The sequence below is a fragment of the Piliocolobus tephrosceles genome, chromosome 6 (assembly GCF_002776525.5).
Source record: "Piliocolobus tephrosceles isolate RC106 chromosome 6, ASM277652v3, whole genome shotgun sequence".
NCBI lineage: Eukaryota > Metazoa > Chordata > Mammalia > Primates > Cercopithecidae > Piliocolobus > Piliocolobus tephrosceles.
The window spans coordinates 83,554,821-83,574,900 of record NC_045439.1 but is presented as its reverse complement, the minus strand read 5'-3'; the positions used below and the strand labels follow the sequence as shown (position 1 = coordinate 83,574,900).

General features: G+C 36.6%; 1 protein-coding gene across 2 annotated transcripts in view; it reads right to left on the bottom strand.

Annotated features, from left to right (window-relative positions):
• The window catches only part of REC114 (REC114 meiotic recombination protein), a 119,043-nt gene that overhangs the window by 12,898 nt on the left and 86,065 nt on the right, over window positions 1-20,080 (bottom strand). Inside the window, exon 3 of one of the 2 annotated variants that reach the window (XM_023193096.2) lies at window positions 6,466-6,549. The exons of the other annotated variant lie outside the window; for it this stretch is intronic. Coding sequence (XP_023048864.1) covers window positions 6,466-6,549 — 84 coding nt within the window. The remainder of the gene's footprint in view (window positions 1-6,465; window positions 6,550-20,080) is intronic. 2 annotated transcript variants of the gene reach the window in all.

Sequence of the window (20,080 nt, the reverse complement as noted above, 5' to 3'; positions counted from 1 at the left end):
TCACTTGGTTGATCATTTCCTTTGCTGTGCAGAAGCTTTTTAACTTAAAGCAATCCCCTTTGTCCATTTTTGCTTTTGTTGTCTATGTTTGTAGGGTATTATGCAAGAAATTTTTGCCCAGACCAACATCCTGGAGAGTTTCCCCAATGTTTTCTTGTAGTAGTTTTCTTAGTTTGAGGTCTTTAAGTATTTAATCCATTTTTATTTCATTTTTGTATATGGTGAAAGATGGGAATCTAGCTTCACCCTTCTGCACATAGATATCAGTTTCCCAGAACTCTTTATTGAAGAGACTGTCTTTTCCCTCAGGGTATGTTCTTGACACCTTTGTGGAAAATGAGTTCACTGATAAATGTATTTTTATAGGTTATATATTGTGTGTGTATGTATATAAAATTCATTGCTGTTCCATAACGTAATTTTTAATTTAACATCAAATATATAAAAATAGAAGTATATACTTCATTACTTTCAATGGCTGAAGAGTACTCCTTTATTTAACTGGCCCCCTATGGATGAACATATAGGTTATTTCCAGCCTTTGTTCCTATTGTAAACCACAAAGCTTTGACAAGCACTCTTATACATACATCTTTGTGTATACATGCCTAAAAGCAGATTTGTTGGGTCAAAGGATGTGTGTAATTCATATTTTGGTACATAATGCCTAACTCCCCTGTGGCCAGACAGGGCTGGATTTACTCCCACCAAGAATCTATGTGCCCATTTCCCTCCAACACTGAAGATTCTTTTTTTAAATTTTTGTCAACATGCTAGGTTAACATAGTTTTTTAAAAATTTCATTTCTTTGATAACAAGTGAGGTTGACTATCTTTCTTATGCTTATTGGTCATTTGTATTTTTTCTTTTAGTGTGTTACCTATTCATACCCTTAGTTATTTTCCTCTTCGATGGATAATCCCCAAATTATCAAGAGTCACTGAAAGCTAACCTTCCCTGAGGAAGGGAAAAGAACTGATAAGAGGCCTATACATTCAGTCTATACTACTACTATGAATCTTCTTTTGTGAAATTAAGCTGATTTCTTATTTACAGTTGTTTAGCTGTTTCCAACAGACTCTATATGAAGACATCTATATGAACTACCCTTATATTAGCTATTAGGATTCTGCGATTATCTAATCTTTTGACAGTGACATCAGCAACTGTACTTCATAGCTAGCTTTAAAAAGCTGTATGCACAAGCAGACACTAAGCATACAAGCAGGGCAAAAACCTGAGACCAGTTATGTAAGTCTACAGGTGTCTATATGTGAATGTATATAAGAATCAGTTTGGATAGCTAGAGTTTTTTTGGAGTGTAACTCCAAAAAAGCAACAGAGTAGGTTACATGTCTAATAGCCTAACTGAAGTCTTGTTCCATGTTTGCTTCTGTAAAAATTTCAGAATTTAAGCTTATCATCTAAAGCCAGAAATACTACTTCAACGCATGTGGATCCAAGATAAAACCCAGGTACATCAGGAAAAATCTGAAAATTAGTTGTATCTCCATCCTATATCCTCAGTGCCATAGGTTACCATAATGGAAAACTTTCCATTGGATTAACCAGAGGGACTGCTAATGATTGAAAGTCTTGATGAGATTTATTTTTATGCCATAATCAAAAGTCAGAAAGAGCTTCTTGCTGTGAAGTGAAAAGTTCTCAAGTATACCAACAATCACGAACTTCGCCAAATACACAGTCTCTAGTTTCTATCACCTAAGAAGATGGGCTTGTAATTACTGTATCTTAAGTGGTGGCTTACATGTAAAGTTCTATCTACCCTCCTTCAGAACACTTAATTTCAAGTTATAACAACTAATATGGACTCAAGGAAGCAAATTTAAGGATAAGTGCTCATCTCTTTTCACTTATCTATGTGTACTCACAAGAAAATCAAGGCTTCACTTTCTGGAAGGGATTAGGCCTACCAAGTACTGGCTCACAGGTATGAATAACATCTCCATACAGAGATGCTTAGGCCACAGGCTCCACAGTAGGTGTTCCAAGGCATCGTCACGCCCTGGAAGATGTGGAGCCCAGTTAACACGACATAGAGAGCCGAAGAGACAATAGAGGCCTCACACAAACCCAGTGGATTTTCCCTCTGGTTTTAGATTCATCACCCAGATGGGTACAAAATTTTCCATTACCACTAAGACCCCAAATGAAGCAGTTTTCCCCACCACTTATTGTGAATTCCTCTACTATAGAAAATGTGGGAGGAAGTACAGAAAAAGGTCTTAACCAGAGAAGGTACTTCAGCATTTTATTTGATTCTTTGCTTTGAAACTAAAAGGCAATACTCAAAGCCTTAGCTAGATGAAATCATTTTAAAAACTCCTCAGTGAGTTCCTGGGAGTGAGAAGTAAAGAGGACAGCGGTTGTTTGTGTTTACTTCTTTGAGCCAAAGTGCCCTTAAGATAAGGAAAGAGCTTCTTGCCCTTAAGATAAGGAAAGAGCTTCCTTAAGATAAGGAATTACATGTCTACTGTTAGCCCATTAGCCAGAACCTATTTGATCAGAATTGCTGGAAAAAGGGAAGCCTACTTATAAGTAGGCAGAATTTATTCAACCTACTTATTTCGGTTCAGAGAGAAAAGAAATATAATGCTTACTACTCATAGAACTTATTATATTAAATTGCTATAAAAGGAATGAAAATTTTACTTCTTCCATTTGTCAATAATAGTGTTTTGGCATAATACTTGAAAACTAAAAGTTATCCAAGGCACGAAGCACCAAAGATACTCTTTACCAGGTAGGGAAAAAGAAGAGTCTGTTGGTTCCATGTCAATATATTACATCAAGTCAATAGATCAAAGGAGGAAAAAAACCCATGATCTTAATACTTGTCAAAAAGCATTTGATAAAATGATATGTAATCCTGATAAAGGCATTAAATAAACTATAATTGAAAGAGATTTCCCTTACATGATAAAGAATATCCGACCATTTAGCTAGGCATGGTGGCACATTCCTGTGGTCCTAATTACTCAGGAGGATGGGGTGGGAGGATTGCTTGAGCCCTGAAGGTCGAGGCTGCAGTGAGCGGAGATCACAACACTGTGCTCCAGCCTGGGTAACAGAGCGAGACTCTTCTCAAAAAAAAAAAAAAAAAAAAAAAAAAAAAAAAAAATCCAGTTAACAGCCAGAGATGGAATTAATGTGTAAACACTACTTCCCATACAAGTCAGGAAGATGTCAAAGATACTATAACCCTACGATTACAGTGTTCTGGGAAATCTAGACAATTCGGTAAGGTAGGGAAAGTAATAAAAAATATAAATCATTGGAAATAGAATTGTAAATTATAAAAACACTTTCCTAGAAATTAAAAAAACAAACAGTTAATTAAAGTTTAGTAAGGAGGTTAAATTTAATTCAGAAAAAAATCCAATAATAACTAGCTGGAAATATATTTGGGATAAAGAATACCATTTACAGCTGGGCGTGGAGGCTCATGCCTGTAATCCCAGCACTTCGGGAGGCCGAGGCAGGCAGATCACCTGAGGTCGGGAGTTTCAGACCAGCCTGACCAACATGGAGAAACCTCGTCTCTCCTAAAAATACAAAATTAGCTGGGTGTAGTAGCACATGCCTGTAATCCCAGCTACTCGGGCGGCTGAGGCAAGGGAATCACTTGAACCCAGGAGGCGAAGGTTGCAGTGAGCTGAGCTGAGATCGTGCCATTGCACTCTAACCTGGGCAATGAGCAAAATGCCGTCTCAAAAAAAAAAAAAAAAACACATTCACAATAGCAGGCAAATGGTTCCTAGCTTTAAATGTTTAAAAAATCTATACATATGGTATATACACAAATATATAAAATTATACAACTACACAAATTATACATAGTTTGAAGAAGAGAAAAACTAGGCAAAAGAAGTAGATAGGTGATTCACAGAAGAAATACAAATGTCACATTACCATTCTCATCAGTTTTAATAAGAAATGCAAATTAAAGGAATATGCTCATTTCTGCCTGTCAAATTAGAAACTAGTTTTTGAATTTAAATTGTATCACCATGTTGGAGAGGATTTGGATAAATGAACATTCTTACACATTACCAGTACAGTAGAAGCAGGGACAACCTATTGGGAGGGCAAATTTATAAATTAAAAAAAAAAAAGTGTATACATCTGGGACTTCTAAGTAAAGAATCCTGTAAATAAATCCTTATGAAGATCAGAACATTTTTACAATAGTGAAAAATTAGTGATGAGTTAAACCCTAGTGCATCCAAACAATAACATGCTACCAAGCCATTATGAGTGTTTTCAGAGATTAATGACTTGGTATAATGTTCCTGATAAAAAGAACAAGATACAAAGTACTACAATCCCCATTTTATAAATTATCTATATGGTTGACACTCAGCACAAGCCAATCCACAAGAGGGGCTAGAAATGTCAAACGCTCGTTTTCCTAATCTTTGCAGTTCGGGACAGCCATATTACACTGGTCCATGACACATAAGCAGGCATCTTCTGAGAGTTGTGGGTGGTGGAAAGCTGTACAGGAAAGTGTATGCTTTCCTTATAAAAGGGCCAGGTGATGCTGACCTTCCTTCAATAGAAATACAGTAGAGCTGCAGCAACCATTCTGCACCCAAGAGGGAGCAGCCAGGAGAGTTACAGAGATACCAACGTGGACACTGTTGAGTTGCTGGATGATGCTAGCAACTGCCTGTTTCTAGATTTTTTTTTTTTTTGGAGACGGAGTCTCGCTCTGTCGCCCAGGCTGGAGTGTAGTGATGTGATCTTGGCTCACTACAACCTCTGCCTCCTAGGTTTAAGCAATTCTCTCGTCTCAGCCTCCCAAGTAGCTGGGATTACAGGCACCTACCACCACCCCCGGCTAATTTTTGCATTTTTAGTAAAGATGGGGTTTCACCATGTTGTACAGGCTGGTCTTGAACTCCTGACCTCAGGTGATCCGCCCGTCTTGGCCTCCCAAAGTGCTGGGATTACAGGCATGAGCCACCATGCCCAGCCTAGATTTCCTTTTAAGTGAAAAAAAGGAAATCTGGTTTTTTAGACCATTATAGTTGATTTTTCTCTTACATGAATCTGAACACAATCCTAACTGATACAGTATATATGCTTAGTAAAACCTTCAGAATATTAATAATTATTTTTGAGTGGTCAAATTATGGTTGATTTTTATTTTGCTCTTTGTAGTTAGTTTAAAATTTTAGTAATAATGTATATTTAGAAAAATTTAAAACTCAAACATGAAACATATAGCATAACTTTTTCAGAGATCTATACATTCATTATGATATGGTCTGGAGCTCAGTCCAAAGATCAAAAGGCAGCCGCAGCCTGGTTCTCTGATAGCTAGTCATAACCTGGGCTATTGGCCTAAGTCACTTTCCTTATATGGGGAACAAAACAGGGGTTCTTGAACATTTTGGAGTGTGTGCTCCAGACCCCTGCGACAATCTGGTAAGCCAGTGGACTCAGAACAATGTTTTTAATCACATAAAATACACAAGTTTACAAAGAAATCAATTATACTGAATTTGTTTATTACAATATTAAGGCGCTAATTTGTGAACTAATGTATATGCTTCTTTATTAATGTATTTGATAATAAAGATCTAGTAGGACTAACAAACACCTTAATTTTCAGGTAGTGATGAGCATAAACATTTGAGATGTCAGATACAACTGAACTGTGATATGAAAGTGTCTGTGATTTCCATTGGTGAGAAGTTCTAAAACTACTGTGGTCTGCTGGCCTACATTCATAGTGGAAGGAAATGATAAATTTCAATTAGAGGTCAGTGAAAATCCATAGAAGTTCATGGACCCCCTGAATTCTATGGAGACTCTGGGGTCTGTGTACCCCAGGTTAATACCCTTCCACTAGATAATCGTCTAACTCTCAGAGTCTGAGTCCCTCAAAAATTAGTATCTTTCACTTAAATTTCAATATTATCTACTCCGTGAATGTTAACAGATTGGTTTTCATAGTTATTTTTGAAGGAAAATGATCCAGGTGATTAATATGCATGTTTCTTTGATGAGGATCATTCTTTACACTTAATACAGCTAGAAAGCAAGTAAAAGAGAATTTTTTTAATATTAGAAAAAATGAAAATACATATTCACTGAATCATTTGAAAATATACACCTTTTTAAACACCCAAATAGCAAGACAAATGATGCACTCCACCTCCTCCCGATTTGTGCTTGGGGGACAGAGAATGGCTGCACAGCTCCATCAGAAGCATATTGATAAATCCATTAGAGCCTGACTCCTTAGCAATGTCTTCCTGCTAATGAGGCTTCTGCCTCTCTACAGTCCTTGTTTCATGTTTTGCTCATAGTACAAACCTTTCTTAAACATTTGTATTCTTCCCAGTACATGTCACCTACCAAGAGATGCTCCCAAACACCTCCCCAACATACACACATAGAAGATAAGAGTATGATCTTTAGCTTAAATCTTGCCTTTATCGTTGTTCCAAACAACAGACAATCCATGCGTCTTACAATCTTCAACCAGTCCTTGCTACCAATGAGTGAAAACCCTTCCTGAAACAAAATAATTAGGCAAAAATTAGCAACAGAAGCAAAAATATGAAGAATAGCTGTGGCTGCAGCTACTTCCTGTTAGAAAGTTGTATATTTATTTATTGTGTAACTCAAACATAGTAGCAATGACTCAATACAACCAGTTGCCAAGGATGACCCTTATACTAAGTCCTCAATGTCCCGGTGCTTTTCCTGCATGAGGAACATAAAGACAACTTTTTTTCTTAATCTTTTTATGTTGAAAATCAATACAATACTAAAGAGAGTTAAGTGTCCATAGTCATATTTGATATAAAATGCCTCTAGAATTTGCCAAAATATTATTTTATATCCCCCCAAATCAAGGGTTCCATTATACTGATTTATTAACTTATCTGGCATATCTCTAACTCCATAGTAAGAATTCTCTTCACAAGAATCTTATTTTCAGATTCCTATGAATGGAAAATTTAAAGCATTTTGCTTTTGGATACTGAATGTTTACTTCATTTCCATCTGAAAAAACAAAAAAAGGCAAAGAGGGCAGTAGAGGGCACACAAGTCTCAAATGAGAGACAACAGTTAGATCCATAAAGTGAAAAGATAAACTTTATCTCCCATTTACTAATGAAGTCAGTGGAATGAACTATCTGATGATTATGGCAGCTCTTAAGCGCCAGTTATGTTGTCAGTGCGTTTCCTCAGTTAAGCAACCCACTGAGTTAGAATATGTTTAGCATACAGTAAAACCAATCCAGGAGATTAACTTACAACATGCAAAAACTGCATGCGAACTGCCAGTCTACCCTTAAATGTTAGTCCACCATAGCTAGGGAAGGCTGCTGGAGTAATCTGAGAAATCCCCAACTCTTAAAAAACAGAAGAAAATGTAGTCCCTTGTTCATCTGAACCCTCACAAAATCCCTGTGCTTAAATCTCAGTATGATGAAAGTTGCAACTTTCACAGAAATTTACAACCTGGGAGACAGTGAGGGTTACTTCTTTGATGCTTTAATTAAAAAAATTATAATAATAAAAATTAAAAAATTAGCCGGGTGTGGTGGCAGGCGCCTGTAGTCCGAGCTACTCGGGAGGCTGAGGCAGGAGAATGGTGTGAACCCAGGAGGCAGAGGTTGCAGTGAGCCGAGACTGTGCCACTGCACTCCAGCCTGGGCGACAGAGCGAGACTCTGTCTCAAAAAAAAAAAGTCAGTTCTGAAATGCTAATTCTAAGTATTTTATCGGTATCCGGTTTTTTTTTTTTTTTTCTCAAATGGAAAAAGAAGTTAGGTAAACCATTTATGATTTCTTAAAACCTTTTCAGAATTAGCAAAAAGAAATATTGATTATTACATCCAAAAATACAGTTAATTGTAGTTTCGAGTGGCAATATATGAGGAAACTGGCACACACATTGCTTGTGGGAGTGCAAATTGGTACAGTGCTTATGGAGGGCAATTTGGCAATATCAAAATTACAAATGTATTTACATTTGGACCCAGCAATCCCAATGCCTGGAATTCATTTTACAGATCAACCTGCACATGTATGAAGTGATGCATGGAGAAGGGTAAGCATTTCTGCTTTTTTTTTTTTCTAACAGAAGATTGGAAACAACTCAAATATGCATCAAAGGTGGATTGGTTAAGTAAATTGTGGTACTCTATACAATGGAATACTATACAGGTGTAAAAAGTAGTAAATGTTATATATCAGCACTGTCCAGAAGAAACAGAATTTGAGCTACATATGTAATTTGAAGTTTTCTAGTATCACTTTAAAAAAAGAGAAATAGGCAGAATTGGTTTTAATATTTATTTAACCAATTATATCAAAAAACATTGAACAAATTGATGACTAGATTATAAACAATGTAAAACATTAATGAGACAGTTTGCATTTTTTTGTACTGTCTTTGAAATCCAGTGTGTGTTTTACACTTATACCATGTCTCAATTTGGATGCTGGATTTTCAATGGTTAAAGTGAACTGTAGTCCTATTAAAACAATAAAGTAGAGATTAACAGGAAGATATTTTTCACTTTCATTTTTTAAACCTAAATTTAAATTAAATAAAATTTAAAATTCCATTTTTAGTTGCACCTGCCACATTTCAAGTGCTCCACAGCCACATATGACTCCTACTGACCTTCTTGGACAGTGCAGCTTTATATAAACTGAACTCTAACATATATTGTTAGGTAAAAAAGCAAGCTACATAACAATGTCCATCACATGCTACTTTTTTTTTAAATAAGACAGAACAATGTATCTTCTTTACATAAAGAACTGGAGGACTAATACACAAGAGGCTATAACCATTTGCAGGGAGTGAAGGCGAACAGTGCAGATGGGGCAGGGGTGGGAATAAAAGCTTTCTCTATGCCTTTTTAACATTGCTCTGATTTTTGAGCTGTGTAAGCTTCTTATGCATGTATGTGAGAAAATTTATGCAAACATTTGTGCTGGACAACATTATTGCTTAATACTATGCTTAATGCTTACGTTATGCATAATGCTTAGATTTGTGCTGGACAACACTGTGCTTATAGTTAACAATACTGTACTGAACACTTCAAATGAGGGTACATTTCATGTTGCATGTTTTTTACCACAATTTTTAAAAGGCATGAAACAGCATAGCCTGTCTGGGAACCTGCAAGGAGACCACTGTCGCTGGAGTTGATGGGGGATACCCACTACAATATGGCATGAACTCAAGGAAGAGGCAGAAGCAGGACCTGAGAAGGGGTGTGCCCTTCCTCCTCAGCAGCAACTCTTAGTTGAGCCGCTTTATGACTCTTCATCAATTTATTCAAACCATTTTGCCCTGGAGTTTCCTACATCTCTTCTCTCTGCCTCTTCCCTCTAATTTTTTTGCCTAATTAACCTCTGATCATTGTTCACTTCTTGCCTAATCTCAACTAGGTGACCCTGTTGTACTTTCCCTTAACAATCCACTTTCTCTCATAGCATTCATCATTCTGTATGTTTGTAGTGATTTCCTTAATGTCTATTTTTTCACTAGACTATAAACCCCATGAGGGAAGGGGCTGTTTGTTTTGCTCACTGATGAATATAGAGCACCTATTATAGTGCTCAACACTAGAAGGTGCTTCAGTAAGTTTATTGAGTGAATAAATGAAACTCTTTATGAAAATTAAAAGACTGTCTACTGGGTGCTATGCTCCCTACCTGGGTGATGGGATCATTTGTATCCCAAACCTCAGCATCACACCATATACTCAGGTAACGAACCTGCACATGTACCCCTGAATCTAAAATGAAAGTTAAAATTATTTTTAAAAATTAATTAGACTATTTCATACCAGGACCAGTATCATTTCTTGGGAGCAGTGATGACCACAAATCGATTACCTGTCCAATGATATAGAACATCTTACTTTTATTTGACTTATGCTAATCTTGTTCAAAGTTCAGAAAGAGTTCTTTTCTCCTAATGCTGAGATTTAGTAAAGAAGCCTGTGTGTCTAACCACTTGCCATACATAAATTTCAATAACTGATCTGCCTTGCTATGAAAACCCACCTGTTTGAATCTCTTTAAGGCTTATCCATCTAGAAAATTCAGTTTAGCTCAACTGATAGCTTCTCTGTAGCTTTTCCTGACTTTCTCACAATTAAGTGACCTGTTCTGTGTTCTCACAGCATCCTGTGCTTACTGCCATTAAACATGCGGTTAACATCACTGAGCTCCTACCACAGCTGGCCACCGTGCTAGGGGTTAAAATATAAGACAGAATCTATCCAAGAGGAGGGGGAAATGTGTCAAAATCATCCAGGGAGCTTCTGCTACTGGAGCTTTGGATACTGTTCCCCCACCAGGTCAAGAATCACTGCCAAAGGAAGTTACTGTTAACTGATGAGAGTCTGTCATAATCCAGGAAAGTGCTGAGGTAGAAAAATTGAGGTTCAGAATTGATAGCACTGGGTGGGATGGGCAAGAGTGAAGAACTCTAGGAAATGCTAATTTACCATCAGAAAAAAGAACAAGAGCCAAAACCAAGAATGAATGTCCAGGACAGAGTAATGTGGAAGCTAAGAGGGGTGAGAGTTTCCAGCAGAGAAACTTGTCAACTGTGTCAGGTGATGCACAGGGATGAAATAGAAATAAGGGCTGTCAAATCTGCATGGAATCCAGCAGCAGGAGGTGCTGTGCTCTGCAACGGCTGGCTGTTGCTTCTACCCTGTCTTCTTTTTGTAGCCCCTACACCTCACCGCAAACTTCATGAGATCAAAAACTGGGGTACATTCATCTTTGTGCCCAGCATGTCTGTTGAATGAAAGAGGGCCAATTTCCGACACGTGGTTGACACCCCCATTTCCTCCTATCACACTTTGACCCATCCCTTAATTTTCCCAGTTCTGGCACAGCCTCCCTGAGGGGCAGTGGCCAGAATGCCACATGATACCAAGGTGGGGCGCCACACTACACTTCATATAAAGAGGACCTCAAGCTTTGGTTTTCATGCATTATAAGTTATGAAGCGCATTTCTAAATTGTGGTCATCCATGCTCTCTGTGGCCCCTGTTATCATACATAATGAAGACTTGCCATAGAGATAAAAATGAAGCCATCAAGGGAAGGGAGGAAAGTACCTAAGAAAATGGATGTAGAGATAAGATGTACACAATCGGAAGTCCAAAGATGGTGGGAAAAACTAGCTGTGCCCTTAACCCTACTGAGTCTGTTTCCCTTGCTGTTGACTCTGTCATTGAGCTAGTTCCATTAGTACCTCAGGCACCCCTCAGTTCTGACTTCACCTACCAGTTTGGGCAAGGAAGCCAGGAGAATATCATGGGGTGTCACTGGCATTTTGCTAGGTAAATTAGCTTTAAAATCTTCCCGTTATGATTTTGTAAATGCTTTGAAGAAAACAGCATTTTATTTTTATGAAAATGACAATTATAAATGTTCACACCTGCTATAAAAACCCTGATTCAGAGGAAAACAGCATAGGAGAATAAGGTTACAAAAATAACTTGATGACTAATCATTTGACAATCCACCTTGTCCCCAAGCCCAGAACACCAAAAGGTCTTCTTGATGAATGTGATAAGGTGTTTTGGTGCCAGGTGATTTATTTAAAAATTAGACCCTGGCTTAAGCTTCAGGGTTGTGTTTCTGACTCACTATCCTGGAGCTCAGTTTGTGAGGATCTAATTACACCGAAAACCGACCAAAAAAAAAAAAAAAAATCCATGATAAGAGAATTGCTACAGATATGAAGGCAACAATGTGAAGAGGGAAAACAAAGCAAAATATTGGGCTTTCTAAAATTACTTTTTCTTTTTTCTGGAGACAGGGTTTTGCTCTGTTGCCAAGGATGGAGTGCAGTGGTGTGATAATAGCTCACTGCAGCCTTGATCTCCTGGGCTCAAGCAATCCTCCCACCTCAGCCTCCTGAATAGCTGGGACCACACGCATGCACCACCATGCCCAGCTAATTTTAAAATTTCTTGTAGAGATGGGGTCTCACTATGTTGTACAGGCTGATCTCAAGCAATCTTCCAGACTGGGCTTCCCAAAGTGATGGGATTATAGGCTTAAGCCACTACACCCAGGCAAAAATTAAACTTTCAATAATCATAACCAGTTGTTAGGTTATTAAACTAATAATTAAGGTATTAAGCTAACAAAAGGGAATAATAAGGTAGATAGAAATAATTTGTAGCTGATTAGATTTTGATCTTAGAGTTGAATGGATATTTTTGCAATATTCAGAAACATACAATATTGTGCTTGTAGAAGAAATACCTGCCTTACTTCTAAGTACCTATTCCACACTTAAATAATATCATGTCTCAGACTGAGACAGCTCAAATTAAGATGCCCATTCTATAACTTACTTTATTTTGGAGTTATATTTTTCCTGATTTATAAAAGCTATATAACCAGTTTGGTTTCATGCTGAACTATAGGCTATTTGGAAGGAGTAAAGTAAATAAAAATAAATAATGTCAAAAAAAGGACAACTGTGTTTTAGAATTTTTATCATCTAGAAATCATGGTATGCCATGAAAAGTCACTATTTTTGTTCCAGAAGTATGTACCAGATTATGTGCTATGTCCTATAACTGACACTACAGATCAAAGTCAAATGGTCCCTCCCCTCAAGGAGCTGGGAGTCCAGGGGAAATTAAACAAATAACCACCCAATAATAATTAATCTGGTTAAGTTCCTTGGTTCTACAGAAGCACAGAAAAGAGGCATTCGATTACTAGGCCCAGAGAAAATGGCCTTTGAACTGATTTTTAAAACTTATTTCTAAGTTTTCAAACATTCAAAGCTAGAGAAAATAGTAAAACAGTATGATGAGCCATCACACTACGCACCCATCTTCCAATCACAATTTTTCATAACATGGCCAATCTTATTTTACTTACATCCACATTCAATAACTCCCATCTCCCTGGATTATTCTGAAGCAAATCCAAGTATCTGAATATATTTCAGAATCTATCTCTAAAAAGCTAAGGAACGGCCGGGCGTAATCCTGTAATCCCAGGCTCATGCCTGTAATCCCAGCACTTTGGGAGGCCGAGGCGGGTGGATCACAAGGTCAGGAGATCGAGACCATCCTGGCTAATATGGCGAAACCCCATCTCTACTAAAAATACAAAAAGAAAAAAAAAAAAAAACATTAGCTGGGCATGGTGGCGGGCTCCTGTAGTCCCAGCTGCTGGGAGGCTGAGGCAGGAGAATGGCATGAACCCGGGAGGCAGAGCTTGCAGTGAGCCGAGATCACACCACTGCACTCCAGCCTGGGAGACAGAGGGAGGCTCTGTCTCAAAAAAATAAAAATAAAACAAAAAATAAAAATAAATAAAAAAATTAAAAGCTAAGGAAGGACCTCTTAAAATATAATCACAAAATCATCACACCTTAAAAATTAACAATTCCTTAATATCATCAAGTATCTTTGTTGCTGTTCACAATTTCCTGATGATCTTGGTTTTTTAAACATTGTGTTTTGAATAGGGATCCAAATAAGGTCCACATATTGTGATATTTGATTGTCTCTTAAGTCTTACTGATTTTTCCTTTTCTTGGAATTGTTTTGTTAAAGAAGCTGGGTCATTAGTCCTCTAGATTAGGGATTGACAATTTTTTGTTGTTGTTGTTAAGGGCCAGTGGGTAAATATTTTGGCATTTTAGATTGTATAGACTCCTGTGCCTACTCAACTCTGCCCTTGCAGCATGAAAGCAGCCACAGACAATACATAAACAAATGAGCATGGCTGTGTTCCAACAGAAGTTTTTTATGAATGCTGCAATTGGAACTTCACAGAAATTTCATATCTCACAAAATATTCTTCTGAATTTTTTCAACCATTTAAAAATATAAAAAGTATTCTTGGCTCAAAAGTCATATGAAAACAGGCAATGAGCCAGATATGTCCCATGCATTGTGTGCTAACCCCTGTCCTAAAGTCCCCTTACTAAATTTTGTTTTTGTATCTCCATGGTGTGTTTTAATATGTAACTCTGTCTTATAATTCTCAAAAAGTGGTACATCAAGAAGCTTGCAGATTCAGGTTGGATTTTTTTTTCTCCTCAGATTTTATAAGATTACTTCCTAAGTGACAGGTATGTGATTCCGTAGTAGGTACATAATGGTTTTTTATTGTTCTTTTTGTGATATTAGCAGCCATTGATAATCACTGCCTAGACTCATTAATTCATCTGGGGTTGCAAAATGGTGATTTTTAAATTTTTTCATTCCTTCCTTATGAGATGGAATACATCTCAAAAAAGGAATTTTGCCTCACCAACTATTTTGTTATACTAGGTAAAAATAGGAAAGGTGGGATACATGCTCACCTCATTTCTTATATTTGCCAGCTTTCAAAATAATGAGGTGGTTCTCTAGTATCCTCCAAAGATTATGATAAGGGGTTTTTTAAATGTCATTTGAAACTTATAAATTTAAATATAATTGCTGTTTCAATCCTTTGCAGTTATTGATCCTTACATTACCTCTCTTTAGCTATGGGGAACTTTTCAAGTTGGCTCTGTCCTTTTGATATAGCTTTAGTAATCTCAAGGTATCAGAAGCTGAACTGCCTTCCTTTTTTTTTCTTTTTTTCCTGTGTAGATAACGACATCACACAGGTCTTCAAGCTGTCAGTGATTTAGCTCCATCCACTCAAATTTGGAAGGTCACAGGAATGCCTAGTCATCTAGTTTTAGTTGTAGATGCTATCCATGGGTCTTTGGTTTTGCAGCCCTGTTTGACCTGTCTATTTTTATAGGGAGATGTGAGAAAATTCAAAAGCTATGATGTCATTTCTGATCAACAGGGAATAAGAGAGCCAAAATTTATACTCCTATTATAAACAACTAGAAAACTAGACAAAACTATTGGAAGCAACTATTTGCAGACAGTAGAAAATAGACAGTACAGAACTGTGATATGTGATAAAAGGGAGACAAATAAAGTGAACCCTACCATTACCCAGGCTTTCTTCCTATAATTAATTTCCAGACTTTGGCTCAGAGAATGGAAATCCAAACAGAGCCTGCAATCCCAATGAGTTGAGAAGAAAGAGACAGAGGTCAGGTAGGCCAGGTGCTGCAGTTTTCCGGGCAGGGTACTCAAGAGAGGAAGACAATACAGAGGAAGAGCTTTAGAAACCTGCATATGCGTTCCTTGAATCTCTGGCTGAATAGCTATCTGTACATACGCAGAATGAAATACTGTAAGACTGAGCAAGAACAACTTCTGGAAAAATAAGAATCACCAGGAAGTGTAAGTCAAACAGTCCTAGAATTCCACAGGTCTGGGAATGTTTAAGTTACAACTAGCTAGAGTAGAGAGACTTCACTGAATACACAGGACATTCAGTAGAAAACGTACATGAGGGCCAGATGCGGTGGCTTACACCTATAGTCCCAGTACTTTGGAAGCCCAAGATGGGAGGATTGCTTGAGGCCAAGGGTTCATGACTAGCCTGGGCAACATAATGAGACTCTATCTCTTATTTAAAAAAAAAAAAAAAATGCATCAGGAATATTGCTAAATCAGCTTTAGAGTAAAGACTACTCTAGATCTACCTTAAAAGATATTAAAAATAAGCTTCAAAACAGTCAAACTGATTAGTAACTTAACTACTTGCTTGAAATAAATTCTGTACTCTTTAAAGGAATACAACAAAAGTGAGCACTCAGCAATGTACAAGTCACAATATCTGACATCTGATCAAGAAGTACTAGATATATGAAAAACCAGCAACAATGACTAGTAGCCTTGAGAAAAATGAGTCAACAGAAACAAACTCAGAAATTTAAGAGATGATAAAATTAGCAGAAAAGTGTGTTTAAGAAGCTATTTCATGAATACGCTGTACATGACAACAGTAGCACATTTGTCCAGGGGACAAATGGAAGTACACTATTGTTAAGTTTCCTACATTACACAGGAAGTGGCATATTTGAAGACAGACTGTGCTAAGTTAAAGACGTATATTGTTAACCCTACAGCAGCCATGGTGGGTGGTGACAAAGGAGTAGTAGCTAATAAACCAACTGCGAAAATGAAATGGAATCCTAAAAAACACTGAATTAACCCAAAAGTAAGGAAAAGAGGGAAAAAGAAACAAACAAACAAACAAATAGATGTGATAAACAGAAAATGAGATGGCAGATTTAAACTTACACAGGAAATCACATTAAATGCAAATGGTCTAAACACTAAAAAGAGGTTGTCAGGATAGATTTTAAAAGCAAGATCAGACGATATTCTATCTAGAAGAATTTCATTTTGAATGTAAAGAAACAGATAAAACAAAAAGATATAAAAAGATATGGTATTTAAACTCTAATCATAAGAAAACTGGAATGGCTATATCAATCTCAGACAAACATATGTCAGGTCAAGGATCGTTACCAGAGATAAAAAGGAACATCTCATTAGGATAAAGGAATAAATTCATCAAGAAAACGTAATAATCCTGAATGTGCACGTACCCAATAACAGCTATTCAAAATACATGAAGCAAAAACCGACATAATTAAAAGGAGAAATAAATCTACAATTAGAATTGGAAATCTCAAAACTCCTTTTTCAGTAATGGACAGAACTTGTAGACTGAATAACATTAGGAATATGGAACACAACACAATCAACCAAATTAATCTGACATTCATAGAATACCTATCATCAGCAGCAGAATATATATTCTTTTCAAATGCACATAAAACATTCAAAAAGATATACCATATGCATACCTTGCATAAAGACTGAAATAATATAGAGTAGGTTTTTAAAAGAAGAATGAAATACTATAGAGTAGGCTTTCTGGTCATAACAGAATTAAATTAGAAAAAAATTACATAAAGATAACTGGAAAATCTCCAAATATTTACAAATTAAATAACACAATGTTAAATTACCCATGGGTAAAAAAAAGATCACAAAATAAAACATATTTTTAAACAATGAAAATGAAAATACAATATAGAAAAAAATTGGGACATATAGTGAAAATAGTACTCACAGGGAAGCTTATAATTTTAAATACTTAGAAAAAAATCAATAATACAAGCTTTCACTGTATGAAGTTAGAAAATAACAAACTAAACCAGAAATAAGTAGAAGGAAATAAATATAGAGCTTAGGCAAATGAAACAGAAAACAAAATTTAATGAAACAAAAATACAGACCTTTGAAAAAATAACAATCTCTATCTAGACTGATCAAGAATAAAAAGTAAGAAGACACAAATTCACAACAAGAATAAAAGAGAAGATGGCACAACAGATCCCATAGGCACTAAAAAAGATAGTAAGAATAGTACAACTTGGCTGGCTGCAGTGGCTCATGTCTGTAATCCCTGCACTTTAGGAGGCCGAGGCAGGTGGATTACCTGAGGTCAGGAGTTCAAGACCATCTGGTCAACATGATGAAATCCCATCTCTACTAAAAATACAAAAAATTAGCTGGGTGTGGTGGCACGTGCCTGTAATCCCAGCTATTCAGGAGGCTGAAACAGGAGAATCACTTGAACCCAGGAGGTGAAGGTTGCAGTGAGCTGAGATTGCACCACCGCACTTCCAGCCTGGGCAACAAGAGCAAAATTCCGACTCAAAAAAAAAAAAAAAAAAAAAAAAAAAAACAAATAGTAACTTTATGCAAATACATTTCACAACTTAGATGAACTAAAAAACTGTTTTGAATGACACAAAATACCAAAAGTGAATCCAAAAGAAATACATTATCTATTTAAAAATTGTAATGCATAGTTTAAAACCTTCCAACAAAGAAAACTCCAGATTCAAATGGGTTTCACTGGTGAATTCTATCAAACATTTAAGGAGGAAATCATGCAATCCTATACTAAAACCAAAGACATAAAAAAAAAGTTACAGATCAGTATTCCTAGATGCCAAAAGTCCTTAACAAATATTAGAAACCAAACCCAGCAATATGTGAAGAACATAATGTATCATAACCAAGTAGAATTTATGCCAGGAATGGAAAGTTGGTTTAACGTTTAAAAATCAATTAATTCATCATACTAATGGACTAAAATAGAAACATCATGATCATCTTAATAGATGGGGAAAAGCCTTTCACAAAATTCAACATCCACTCATGGTTTTTTAAAAATCTCAACTAACTGGGAATAGGAGACTTTCTCAACCTGCTAAAGAACTCCTATGAAAAACCTACATCTAATATCACACTTACTAGCAAAAGACAATGCTTTCCTTCTAACAATAGGACCAAGCAAAGAAGTCAAATCTCACCTCTTGTATTCAACACTGTAGTCAGTATAATCAGCCAAGAAAAAGAAAAGGCATATAGATTAGAGATAAACATGTACAACTATCTTTATATTCCCAGAGGCATTATGGTGTACTTGGGAAAGTCTTATGAAGTGTACGAAAGGGCTAGTAGAACTAGTAAGTGAATTTAGCAAAGTCACAGAATACAAGGTCAATATACAAAAACCAATTGTATTTTTACATACTAGCAAAGAAAAACTGGAGATCAAAGTTTTTTTAAAGCTGTTTATGGTAGCATGGAAAAATACAAAACACTTAAAAACGAATTTACCAAAATATATGTAATGTTTGAACACTGAAAACTACAAAACCCTATTGAAATAAATTAAATTAGAACTAAACAAGTGGAGGAACAGACCATTGCTATGAACTGAATGGTGTTCCCCAAAAAATTCATTTGTTGAGGTCCTAAACTGCACTGTGATGGTATGTGGAGATGAGAGTCTTTGGGAGTAAGGGATGGGGGCCTTACAAGAAAAGACACTAGAGAGTTTGCTTCCTCTCTCTCTCTTTACCATGTTAGGACACAGTAAGAAGGCAGCCTTCTGCAAGTCAGGAGGAGAGCCCTTACCAGAGAACCAAATTGGCCTGCACCTTCTTCCTGGACTTTTCGGAACCATGAAAAACAAACTCCTGTTGTTTAAGCCTCTAAACCTGTGGCATTTTGCTATGGCAGCACAAGCTAAGACAACCATGTCCATAGATTAGATTATGATATTGTTAAGATGTCAGTTGTTCCCAAATTGATACAAAGATTAAATGAAATCCCAGTTAAAATCTTGCATAAATTTGTAGAAATTAACAAACTGACTTAAAAATTCATATGGAAATGCAAAGAACATAGAATAGCCAAAATAAGCCTGAAAAAGGATAAAGATGGGAGAGTTACACCATCAATTTCAACACAATTATAAAATTAGGGTACTCAAGACAGTATGGTTTTGACATAATAGACATATAGATACATGGGATAGAATAAAATCCAAAAACAGACGCTTACATACAAGGGGACTTAAAGATCATGGAAAAATTAAAAGATAAAAAATATAAGCTTTGCTCAATATAAGTTTCATCAAATTCAAGATATTTTTATAAGCAACAATACCAGCTATTTAGTCCATCCCTAAAGAACTGAGGACCCTGGGAAATTAAGCATGTCAATGCCATCTCTTTAACATTATGGGTACCCTTTACAGATTTTTTAATTAGGAAACAAAAAGAGGTCAGGAGGAGGCAAACTAGGACTGTAAGGTGAATGCCTAGTGATTTCTCATCAAAACTCTCACAAAATGCCCTCATTTGATGAAAAGAATGAACAAGAGTGCTGTTGTAGTGAAGGACTCTCTGGTAAAGCTTTCCTCAAGTTTTTCTATGTTGGCTAATTTTCTCAAAACACACTCATAATGAGCAGATGTTATCATTCTTTGGAGAAAGTCAACAAGCAAAATGCCTTGAGCATCCCAAAAAACTATTGCCATGACCTTTGCACTTGACTGATCTGCATTTGCTCTGACTGGACCACTTCTACCTCTTTCTAGCCACTGCTTTGATTGTGCTTTGTCTTTAGGATCATACTGGTAAAGCCATGTTTCATCTCCTGTTGCAGTTCTTTGAATAAATGCTTTGAGATCTAGATCCCACTTGTTAAAAATTTCCATTGAAAGCTCTGCTCTTAGGCCAGGCCCAGTGGCTCATGCCTGTATTCCCAGAACTTTGGGAGGCTGAGGCAGGTGGATCAATT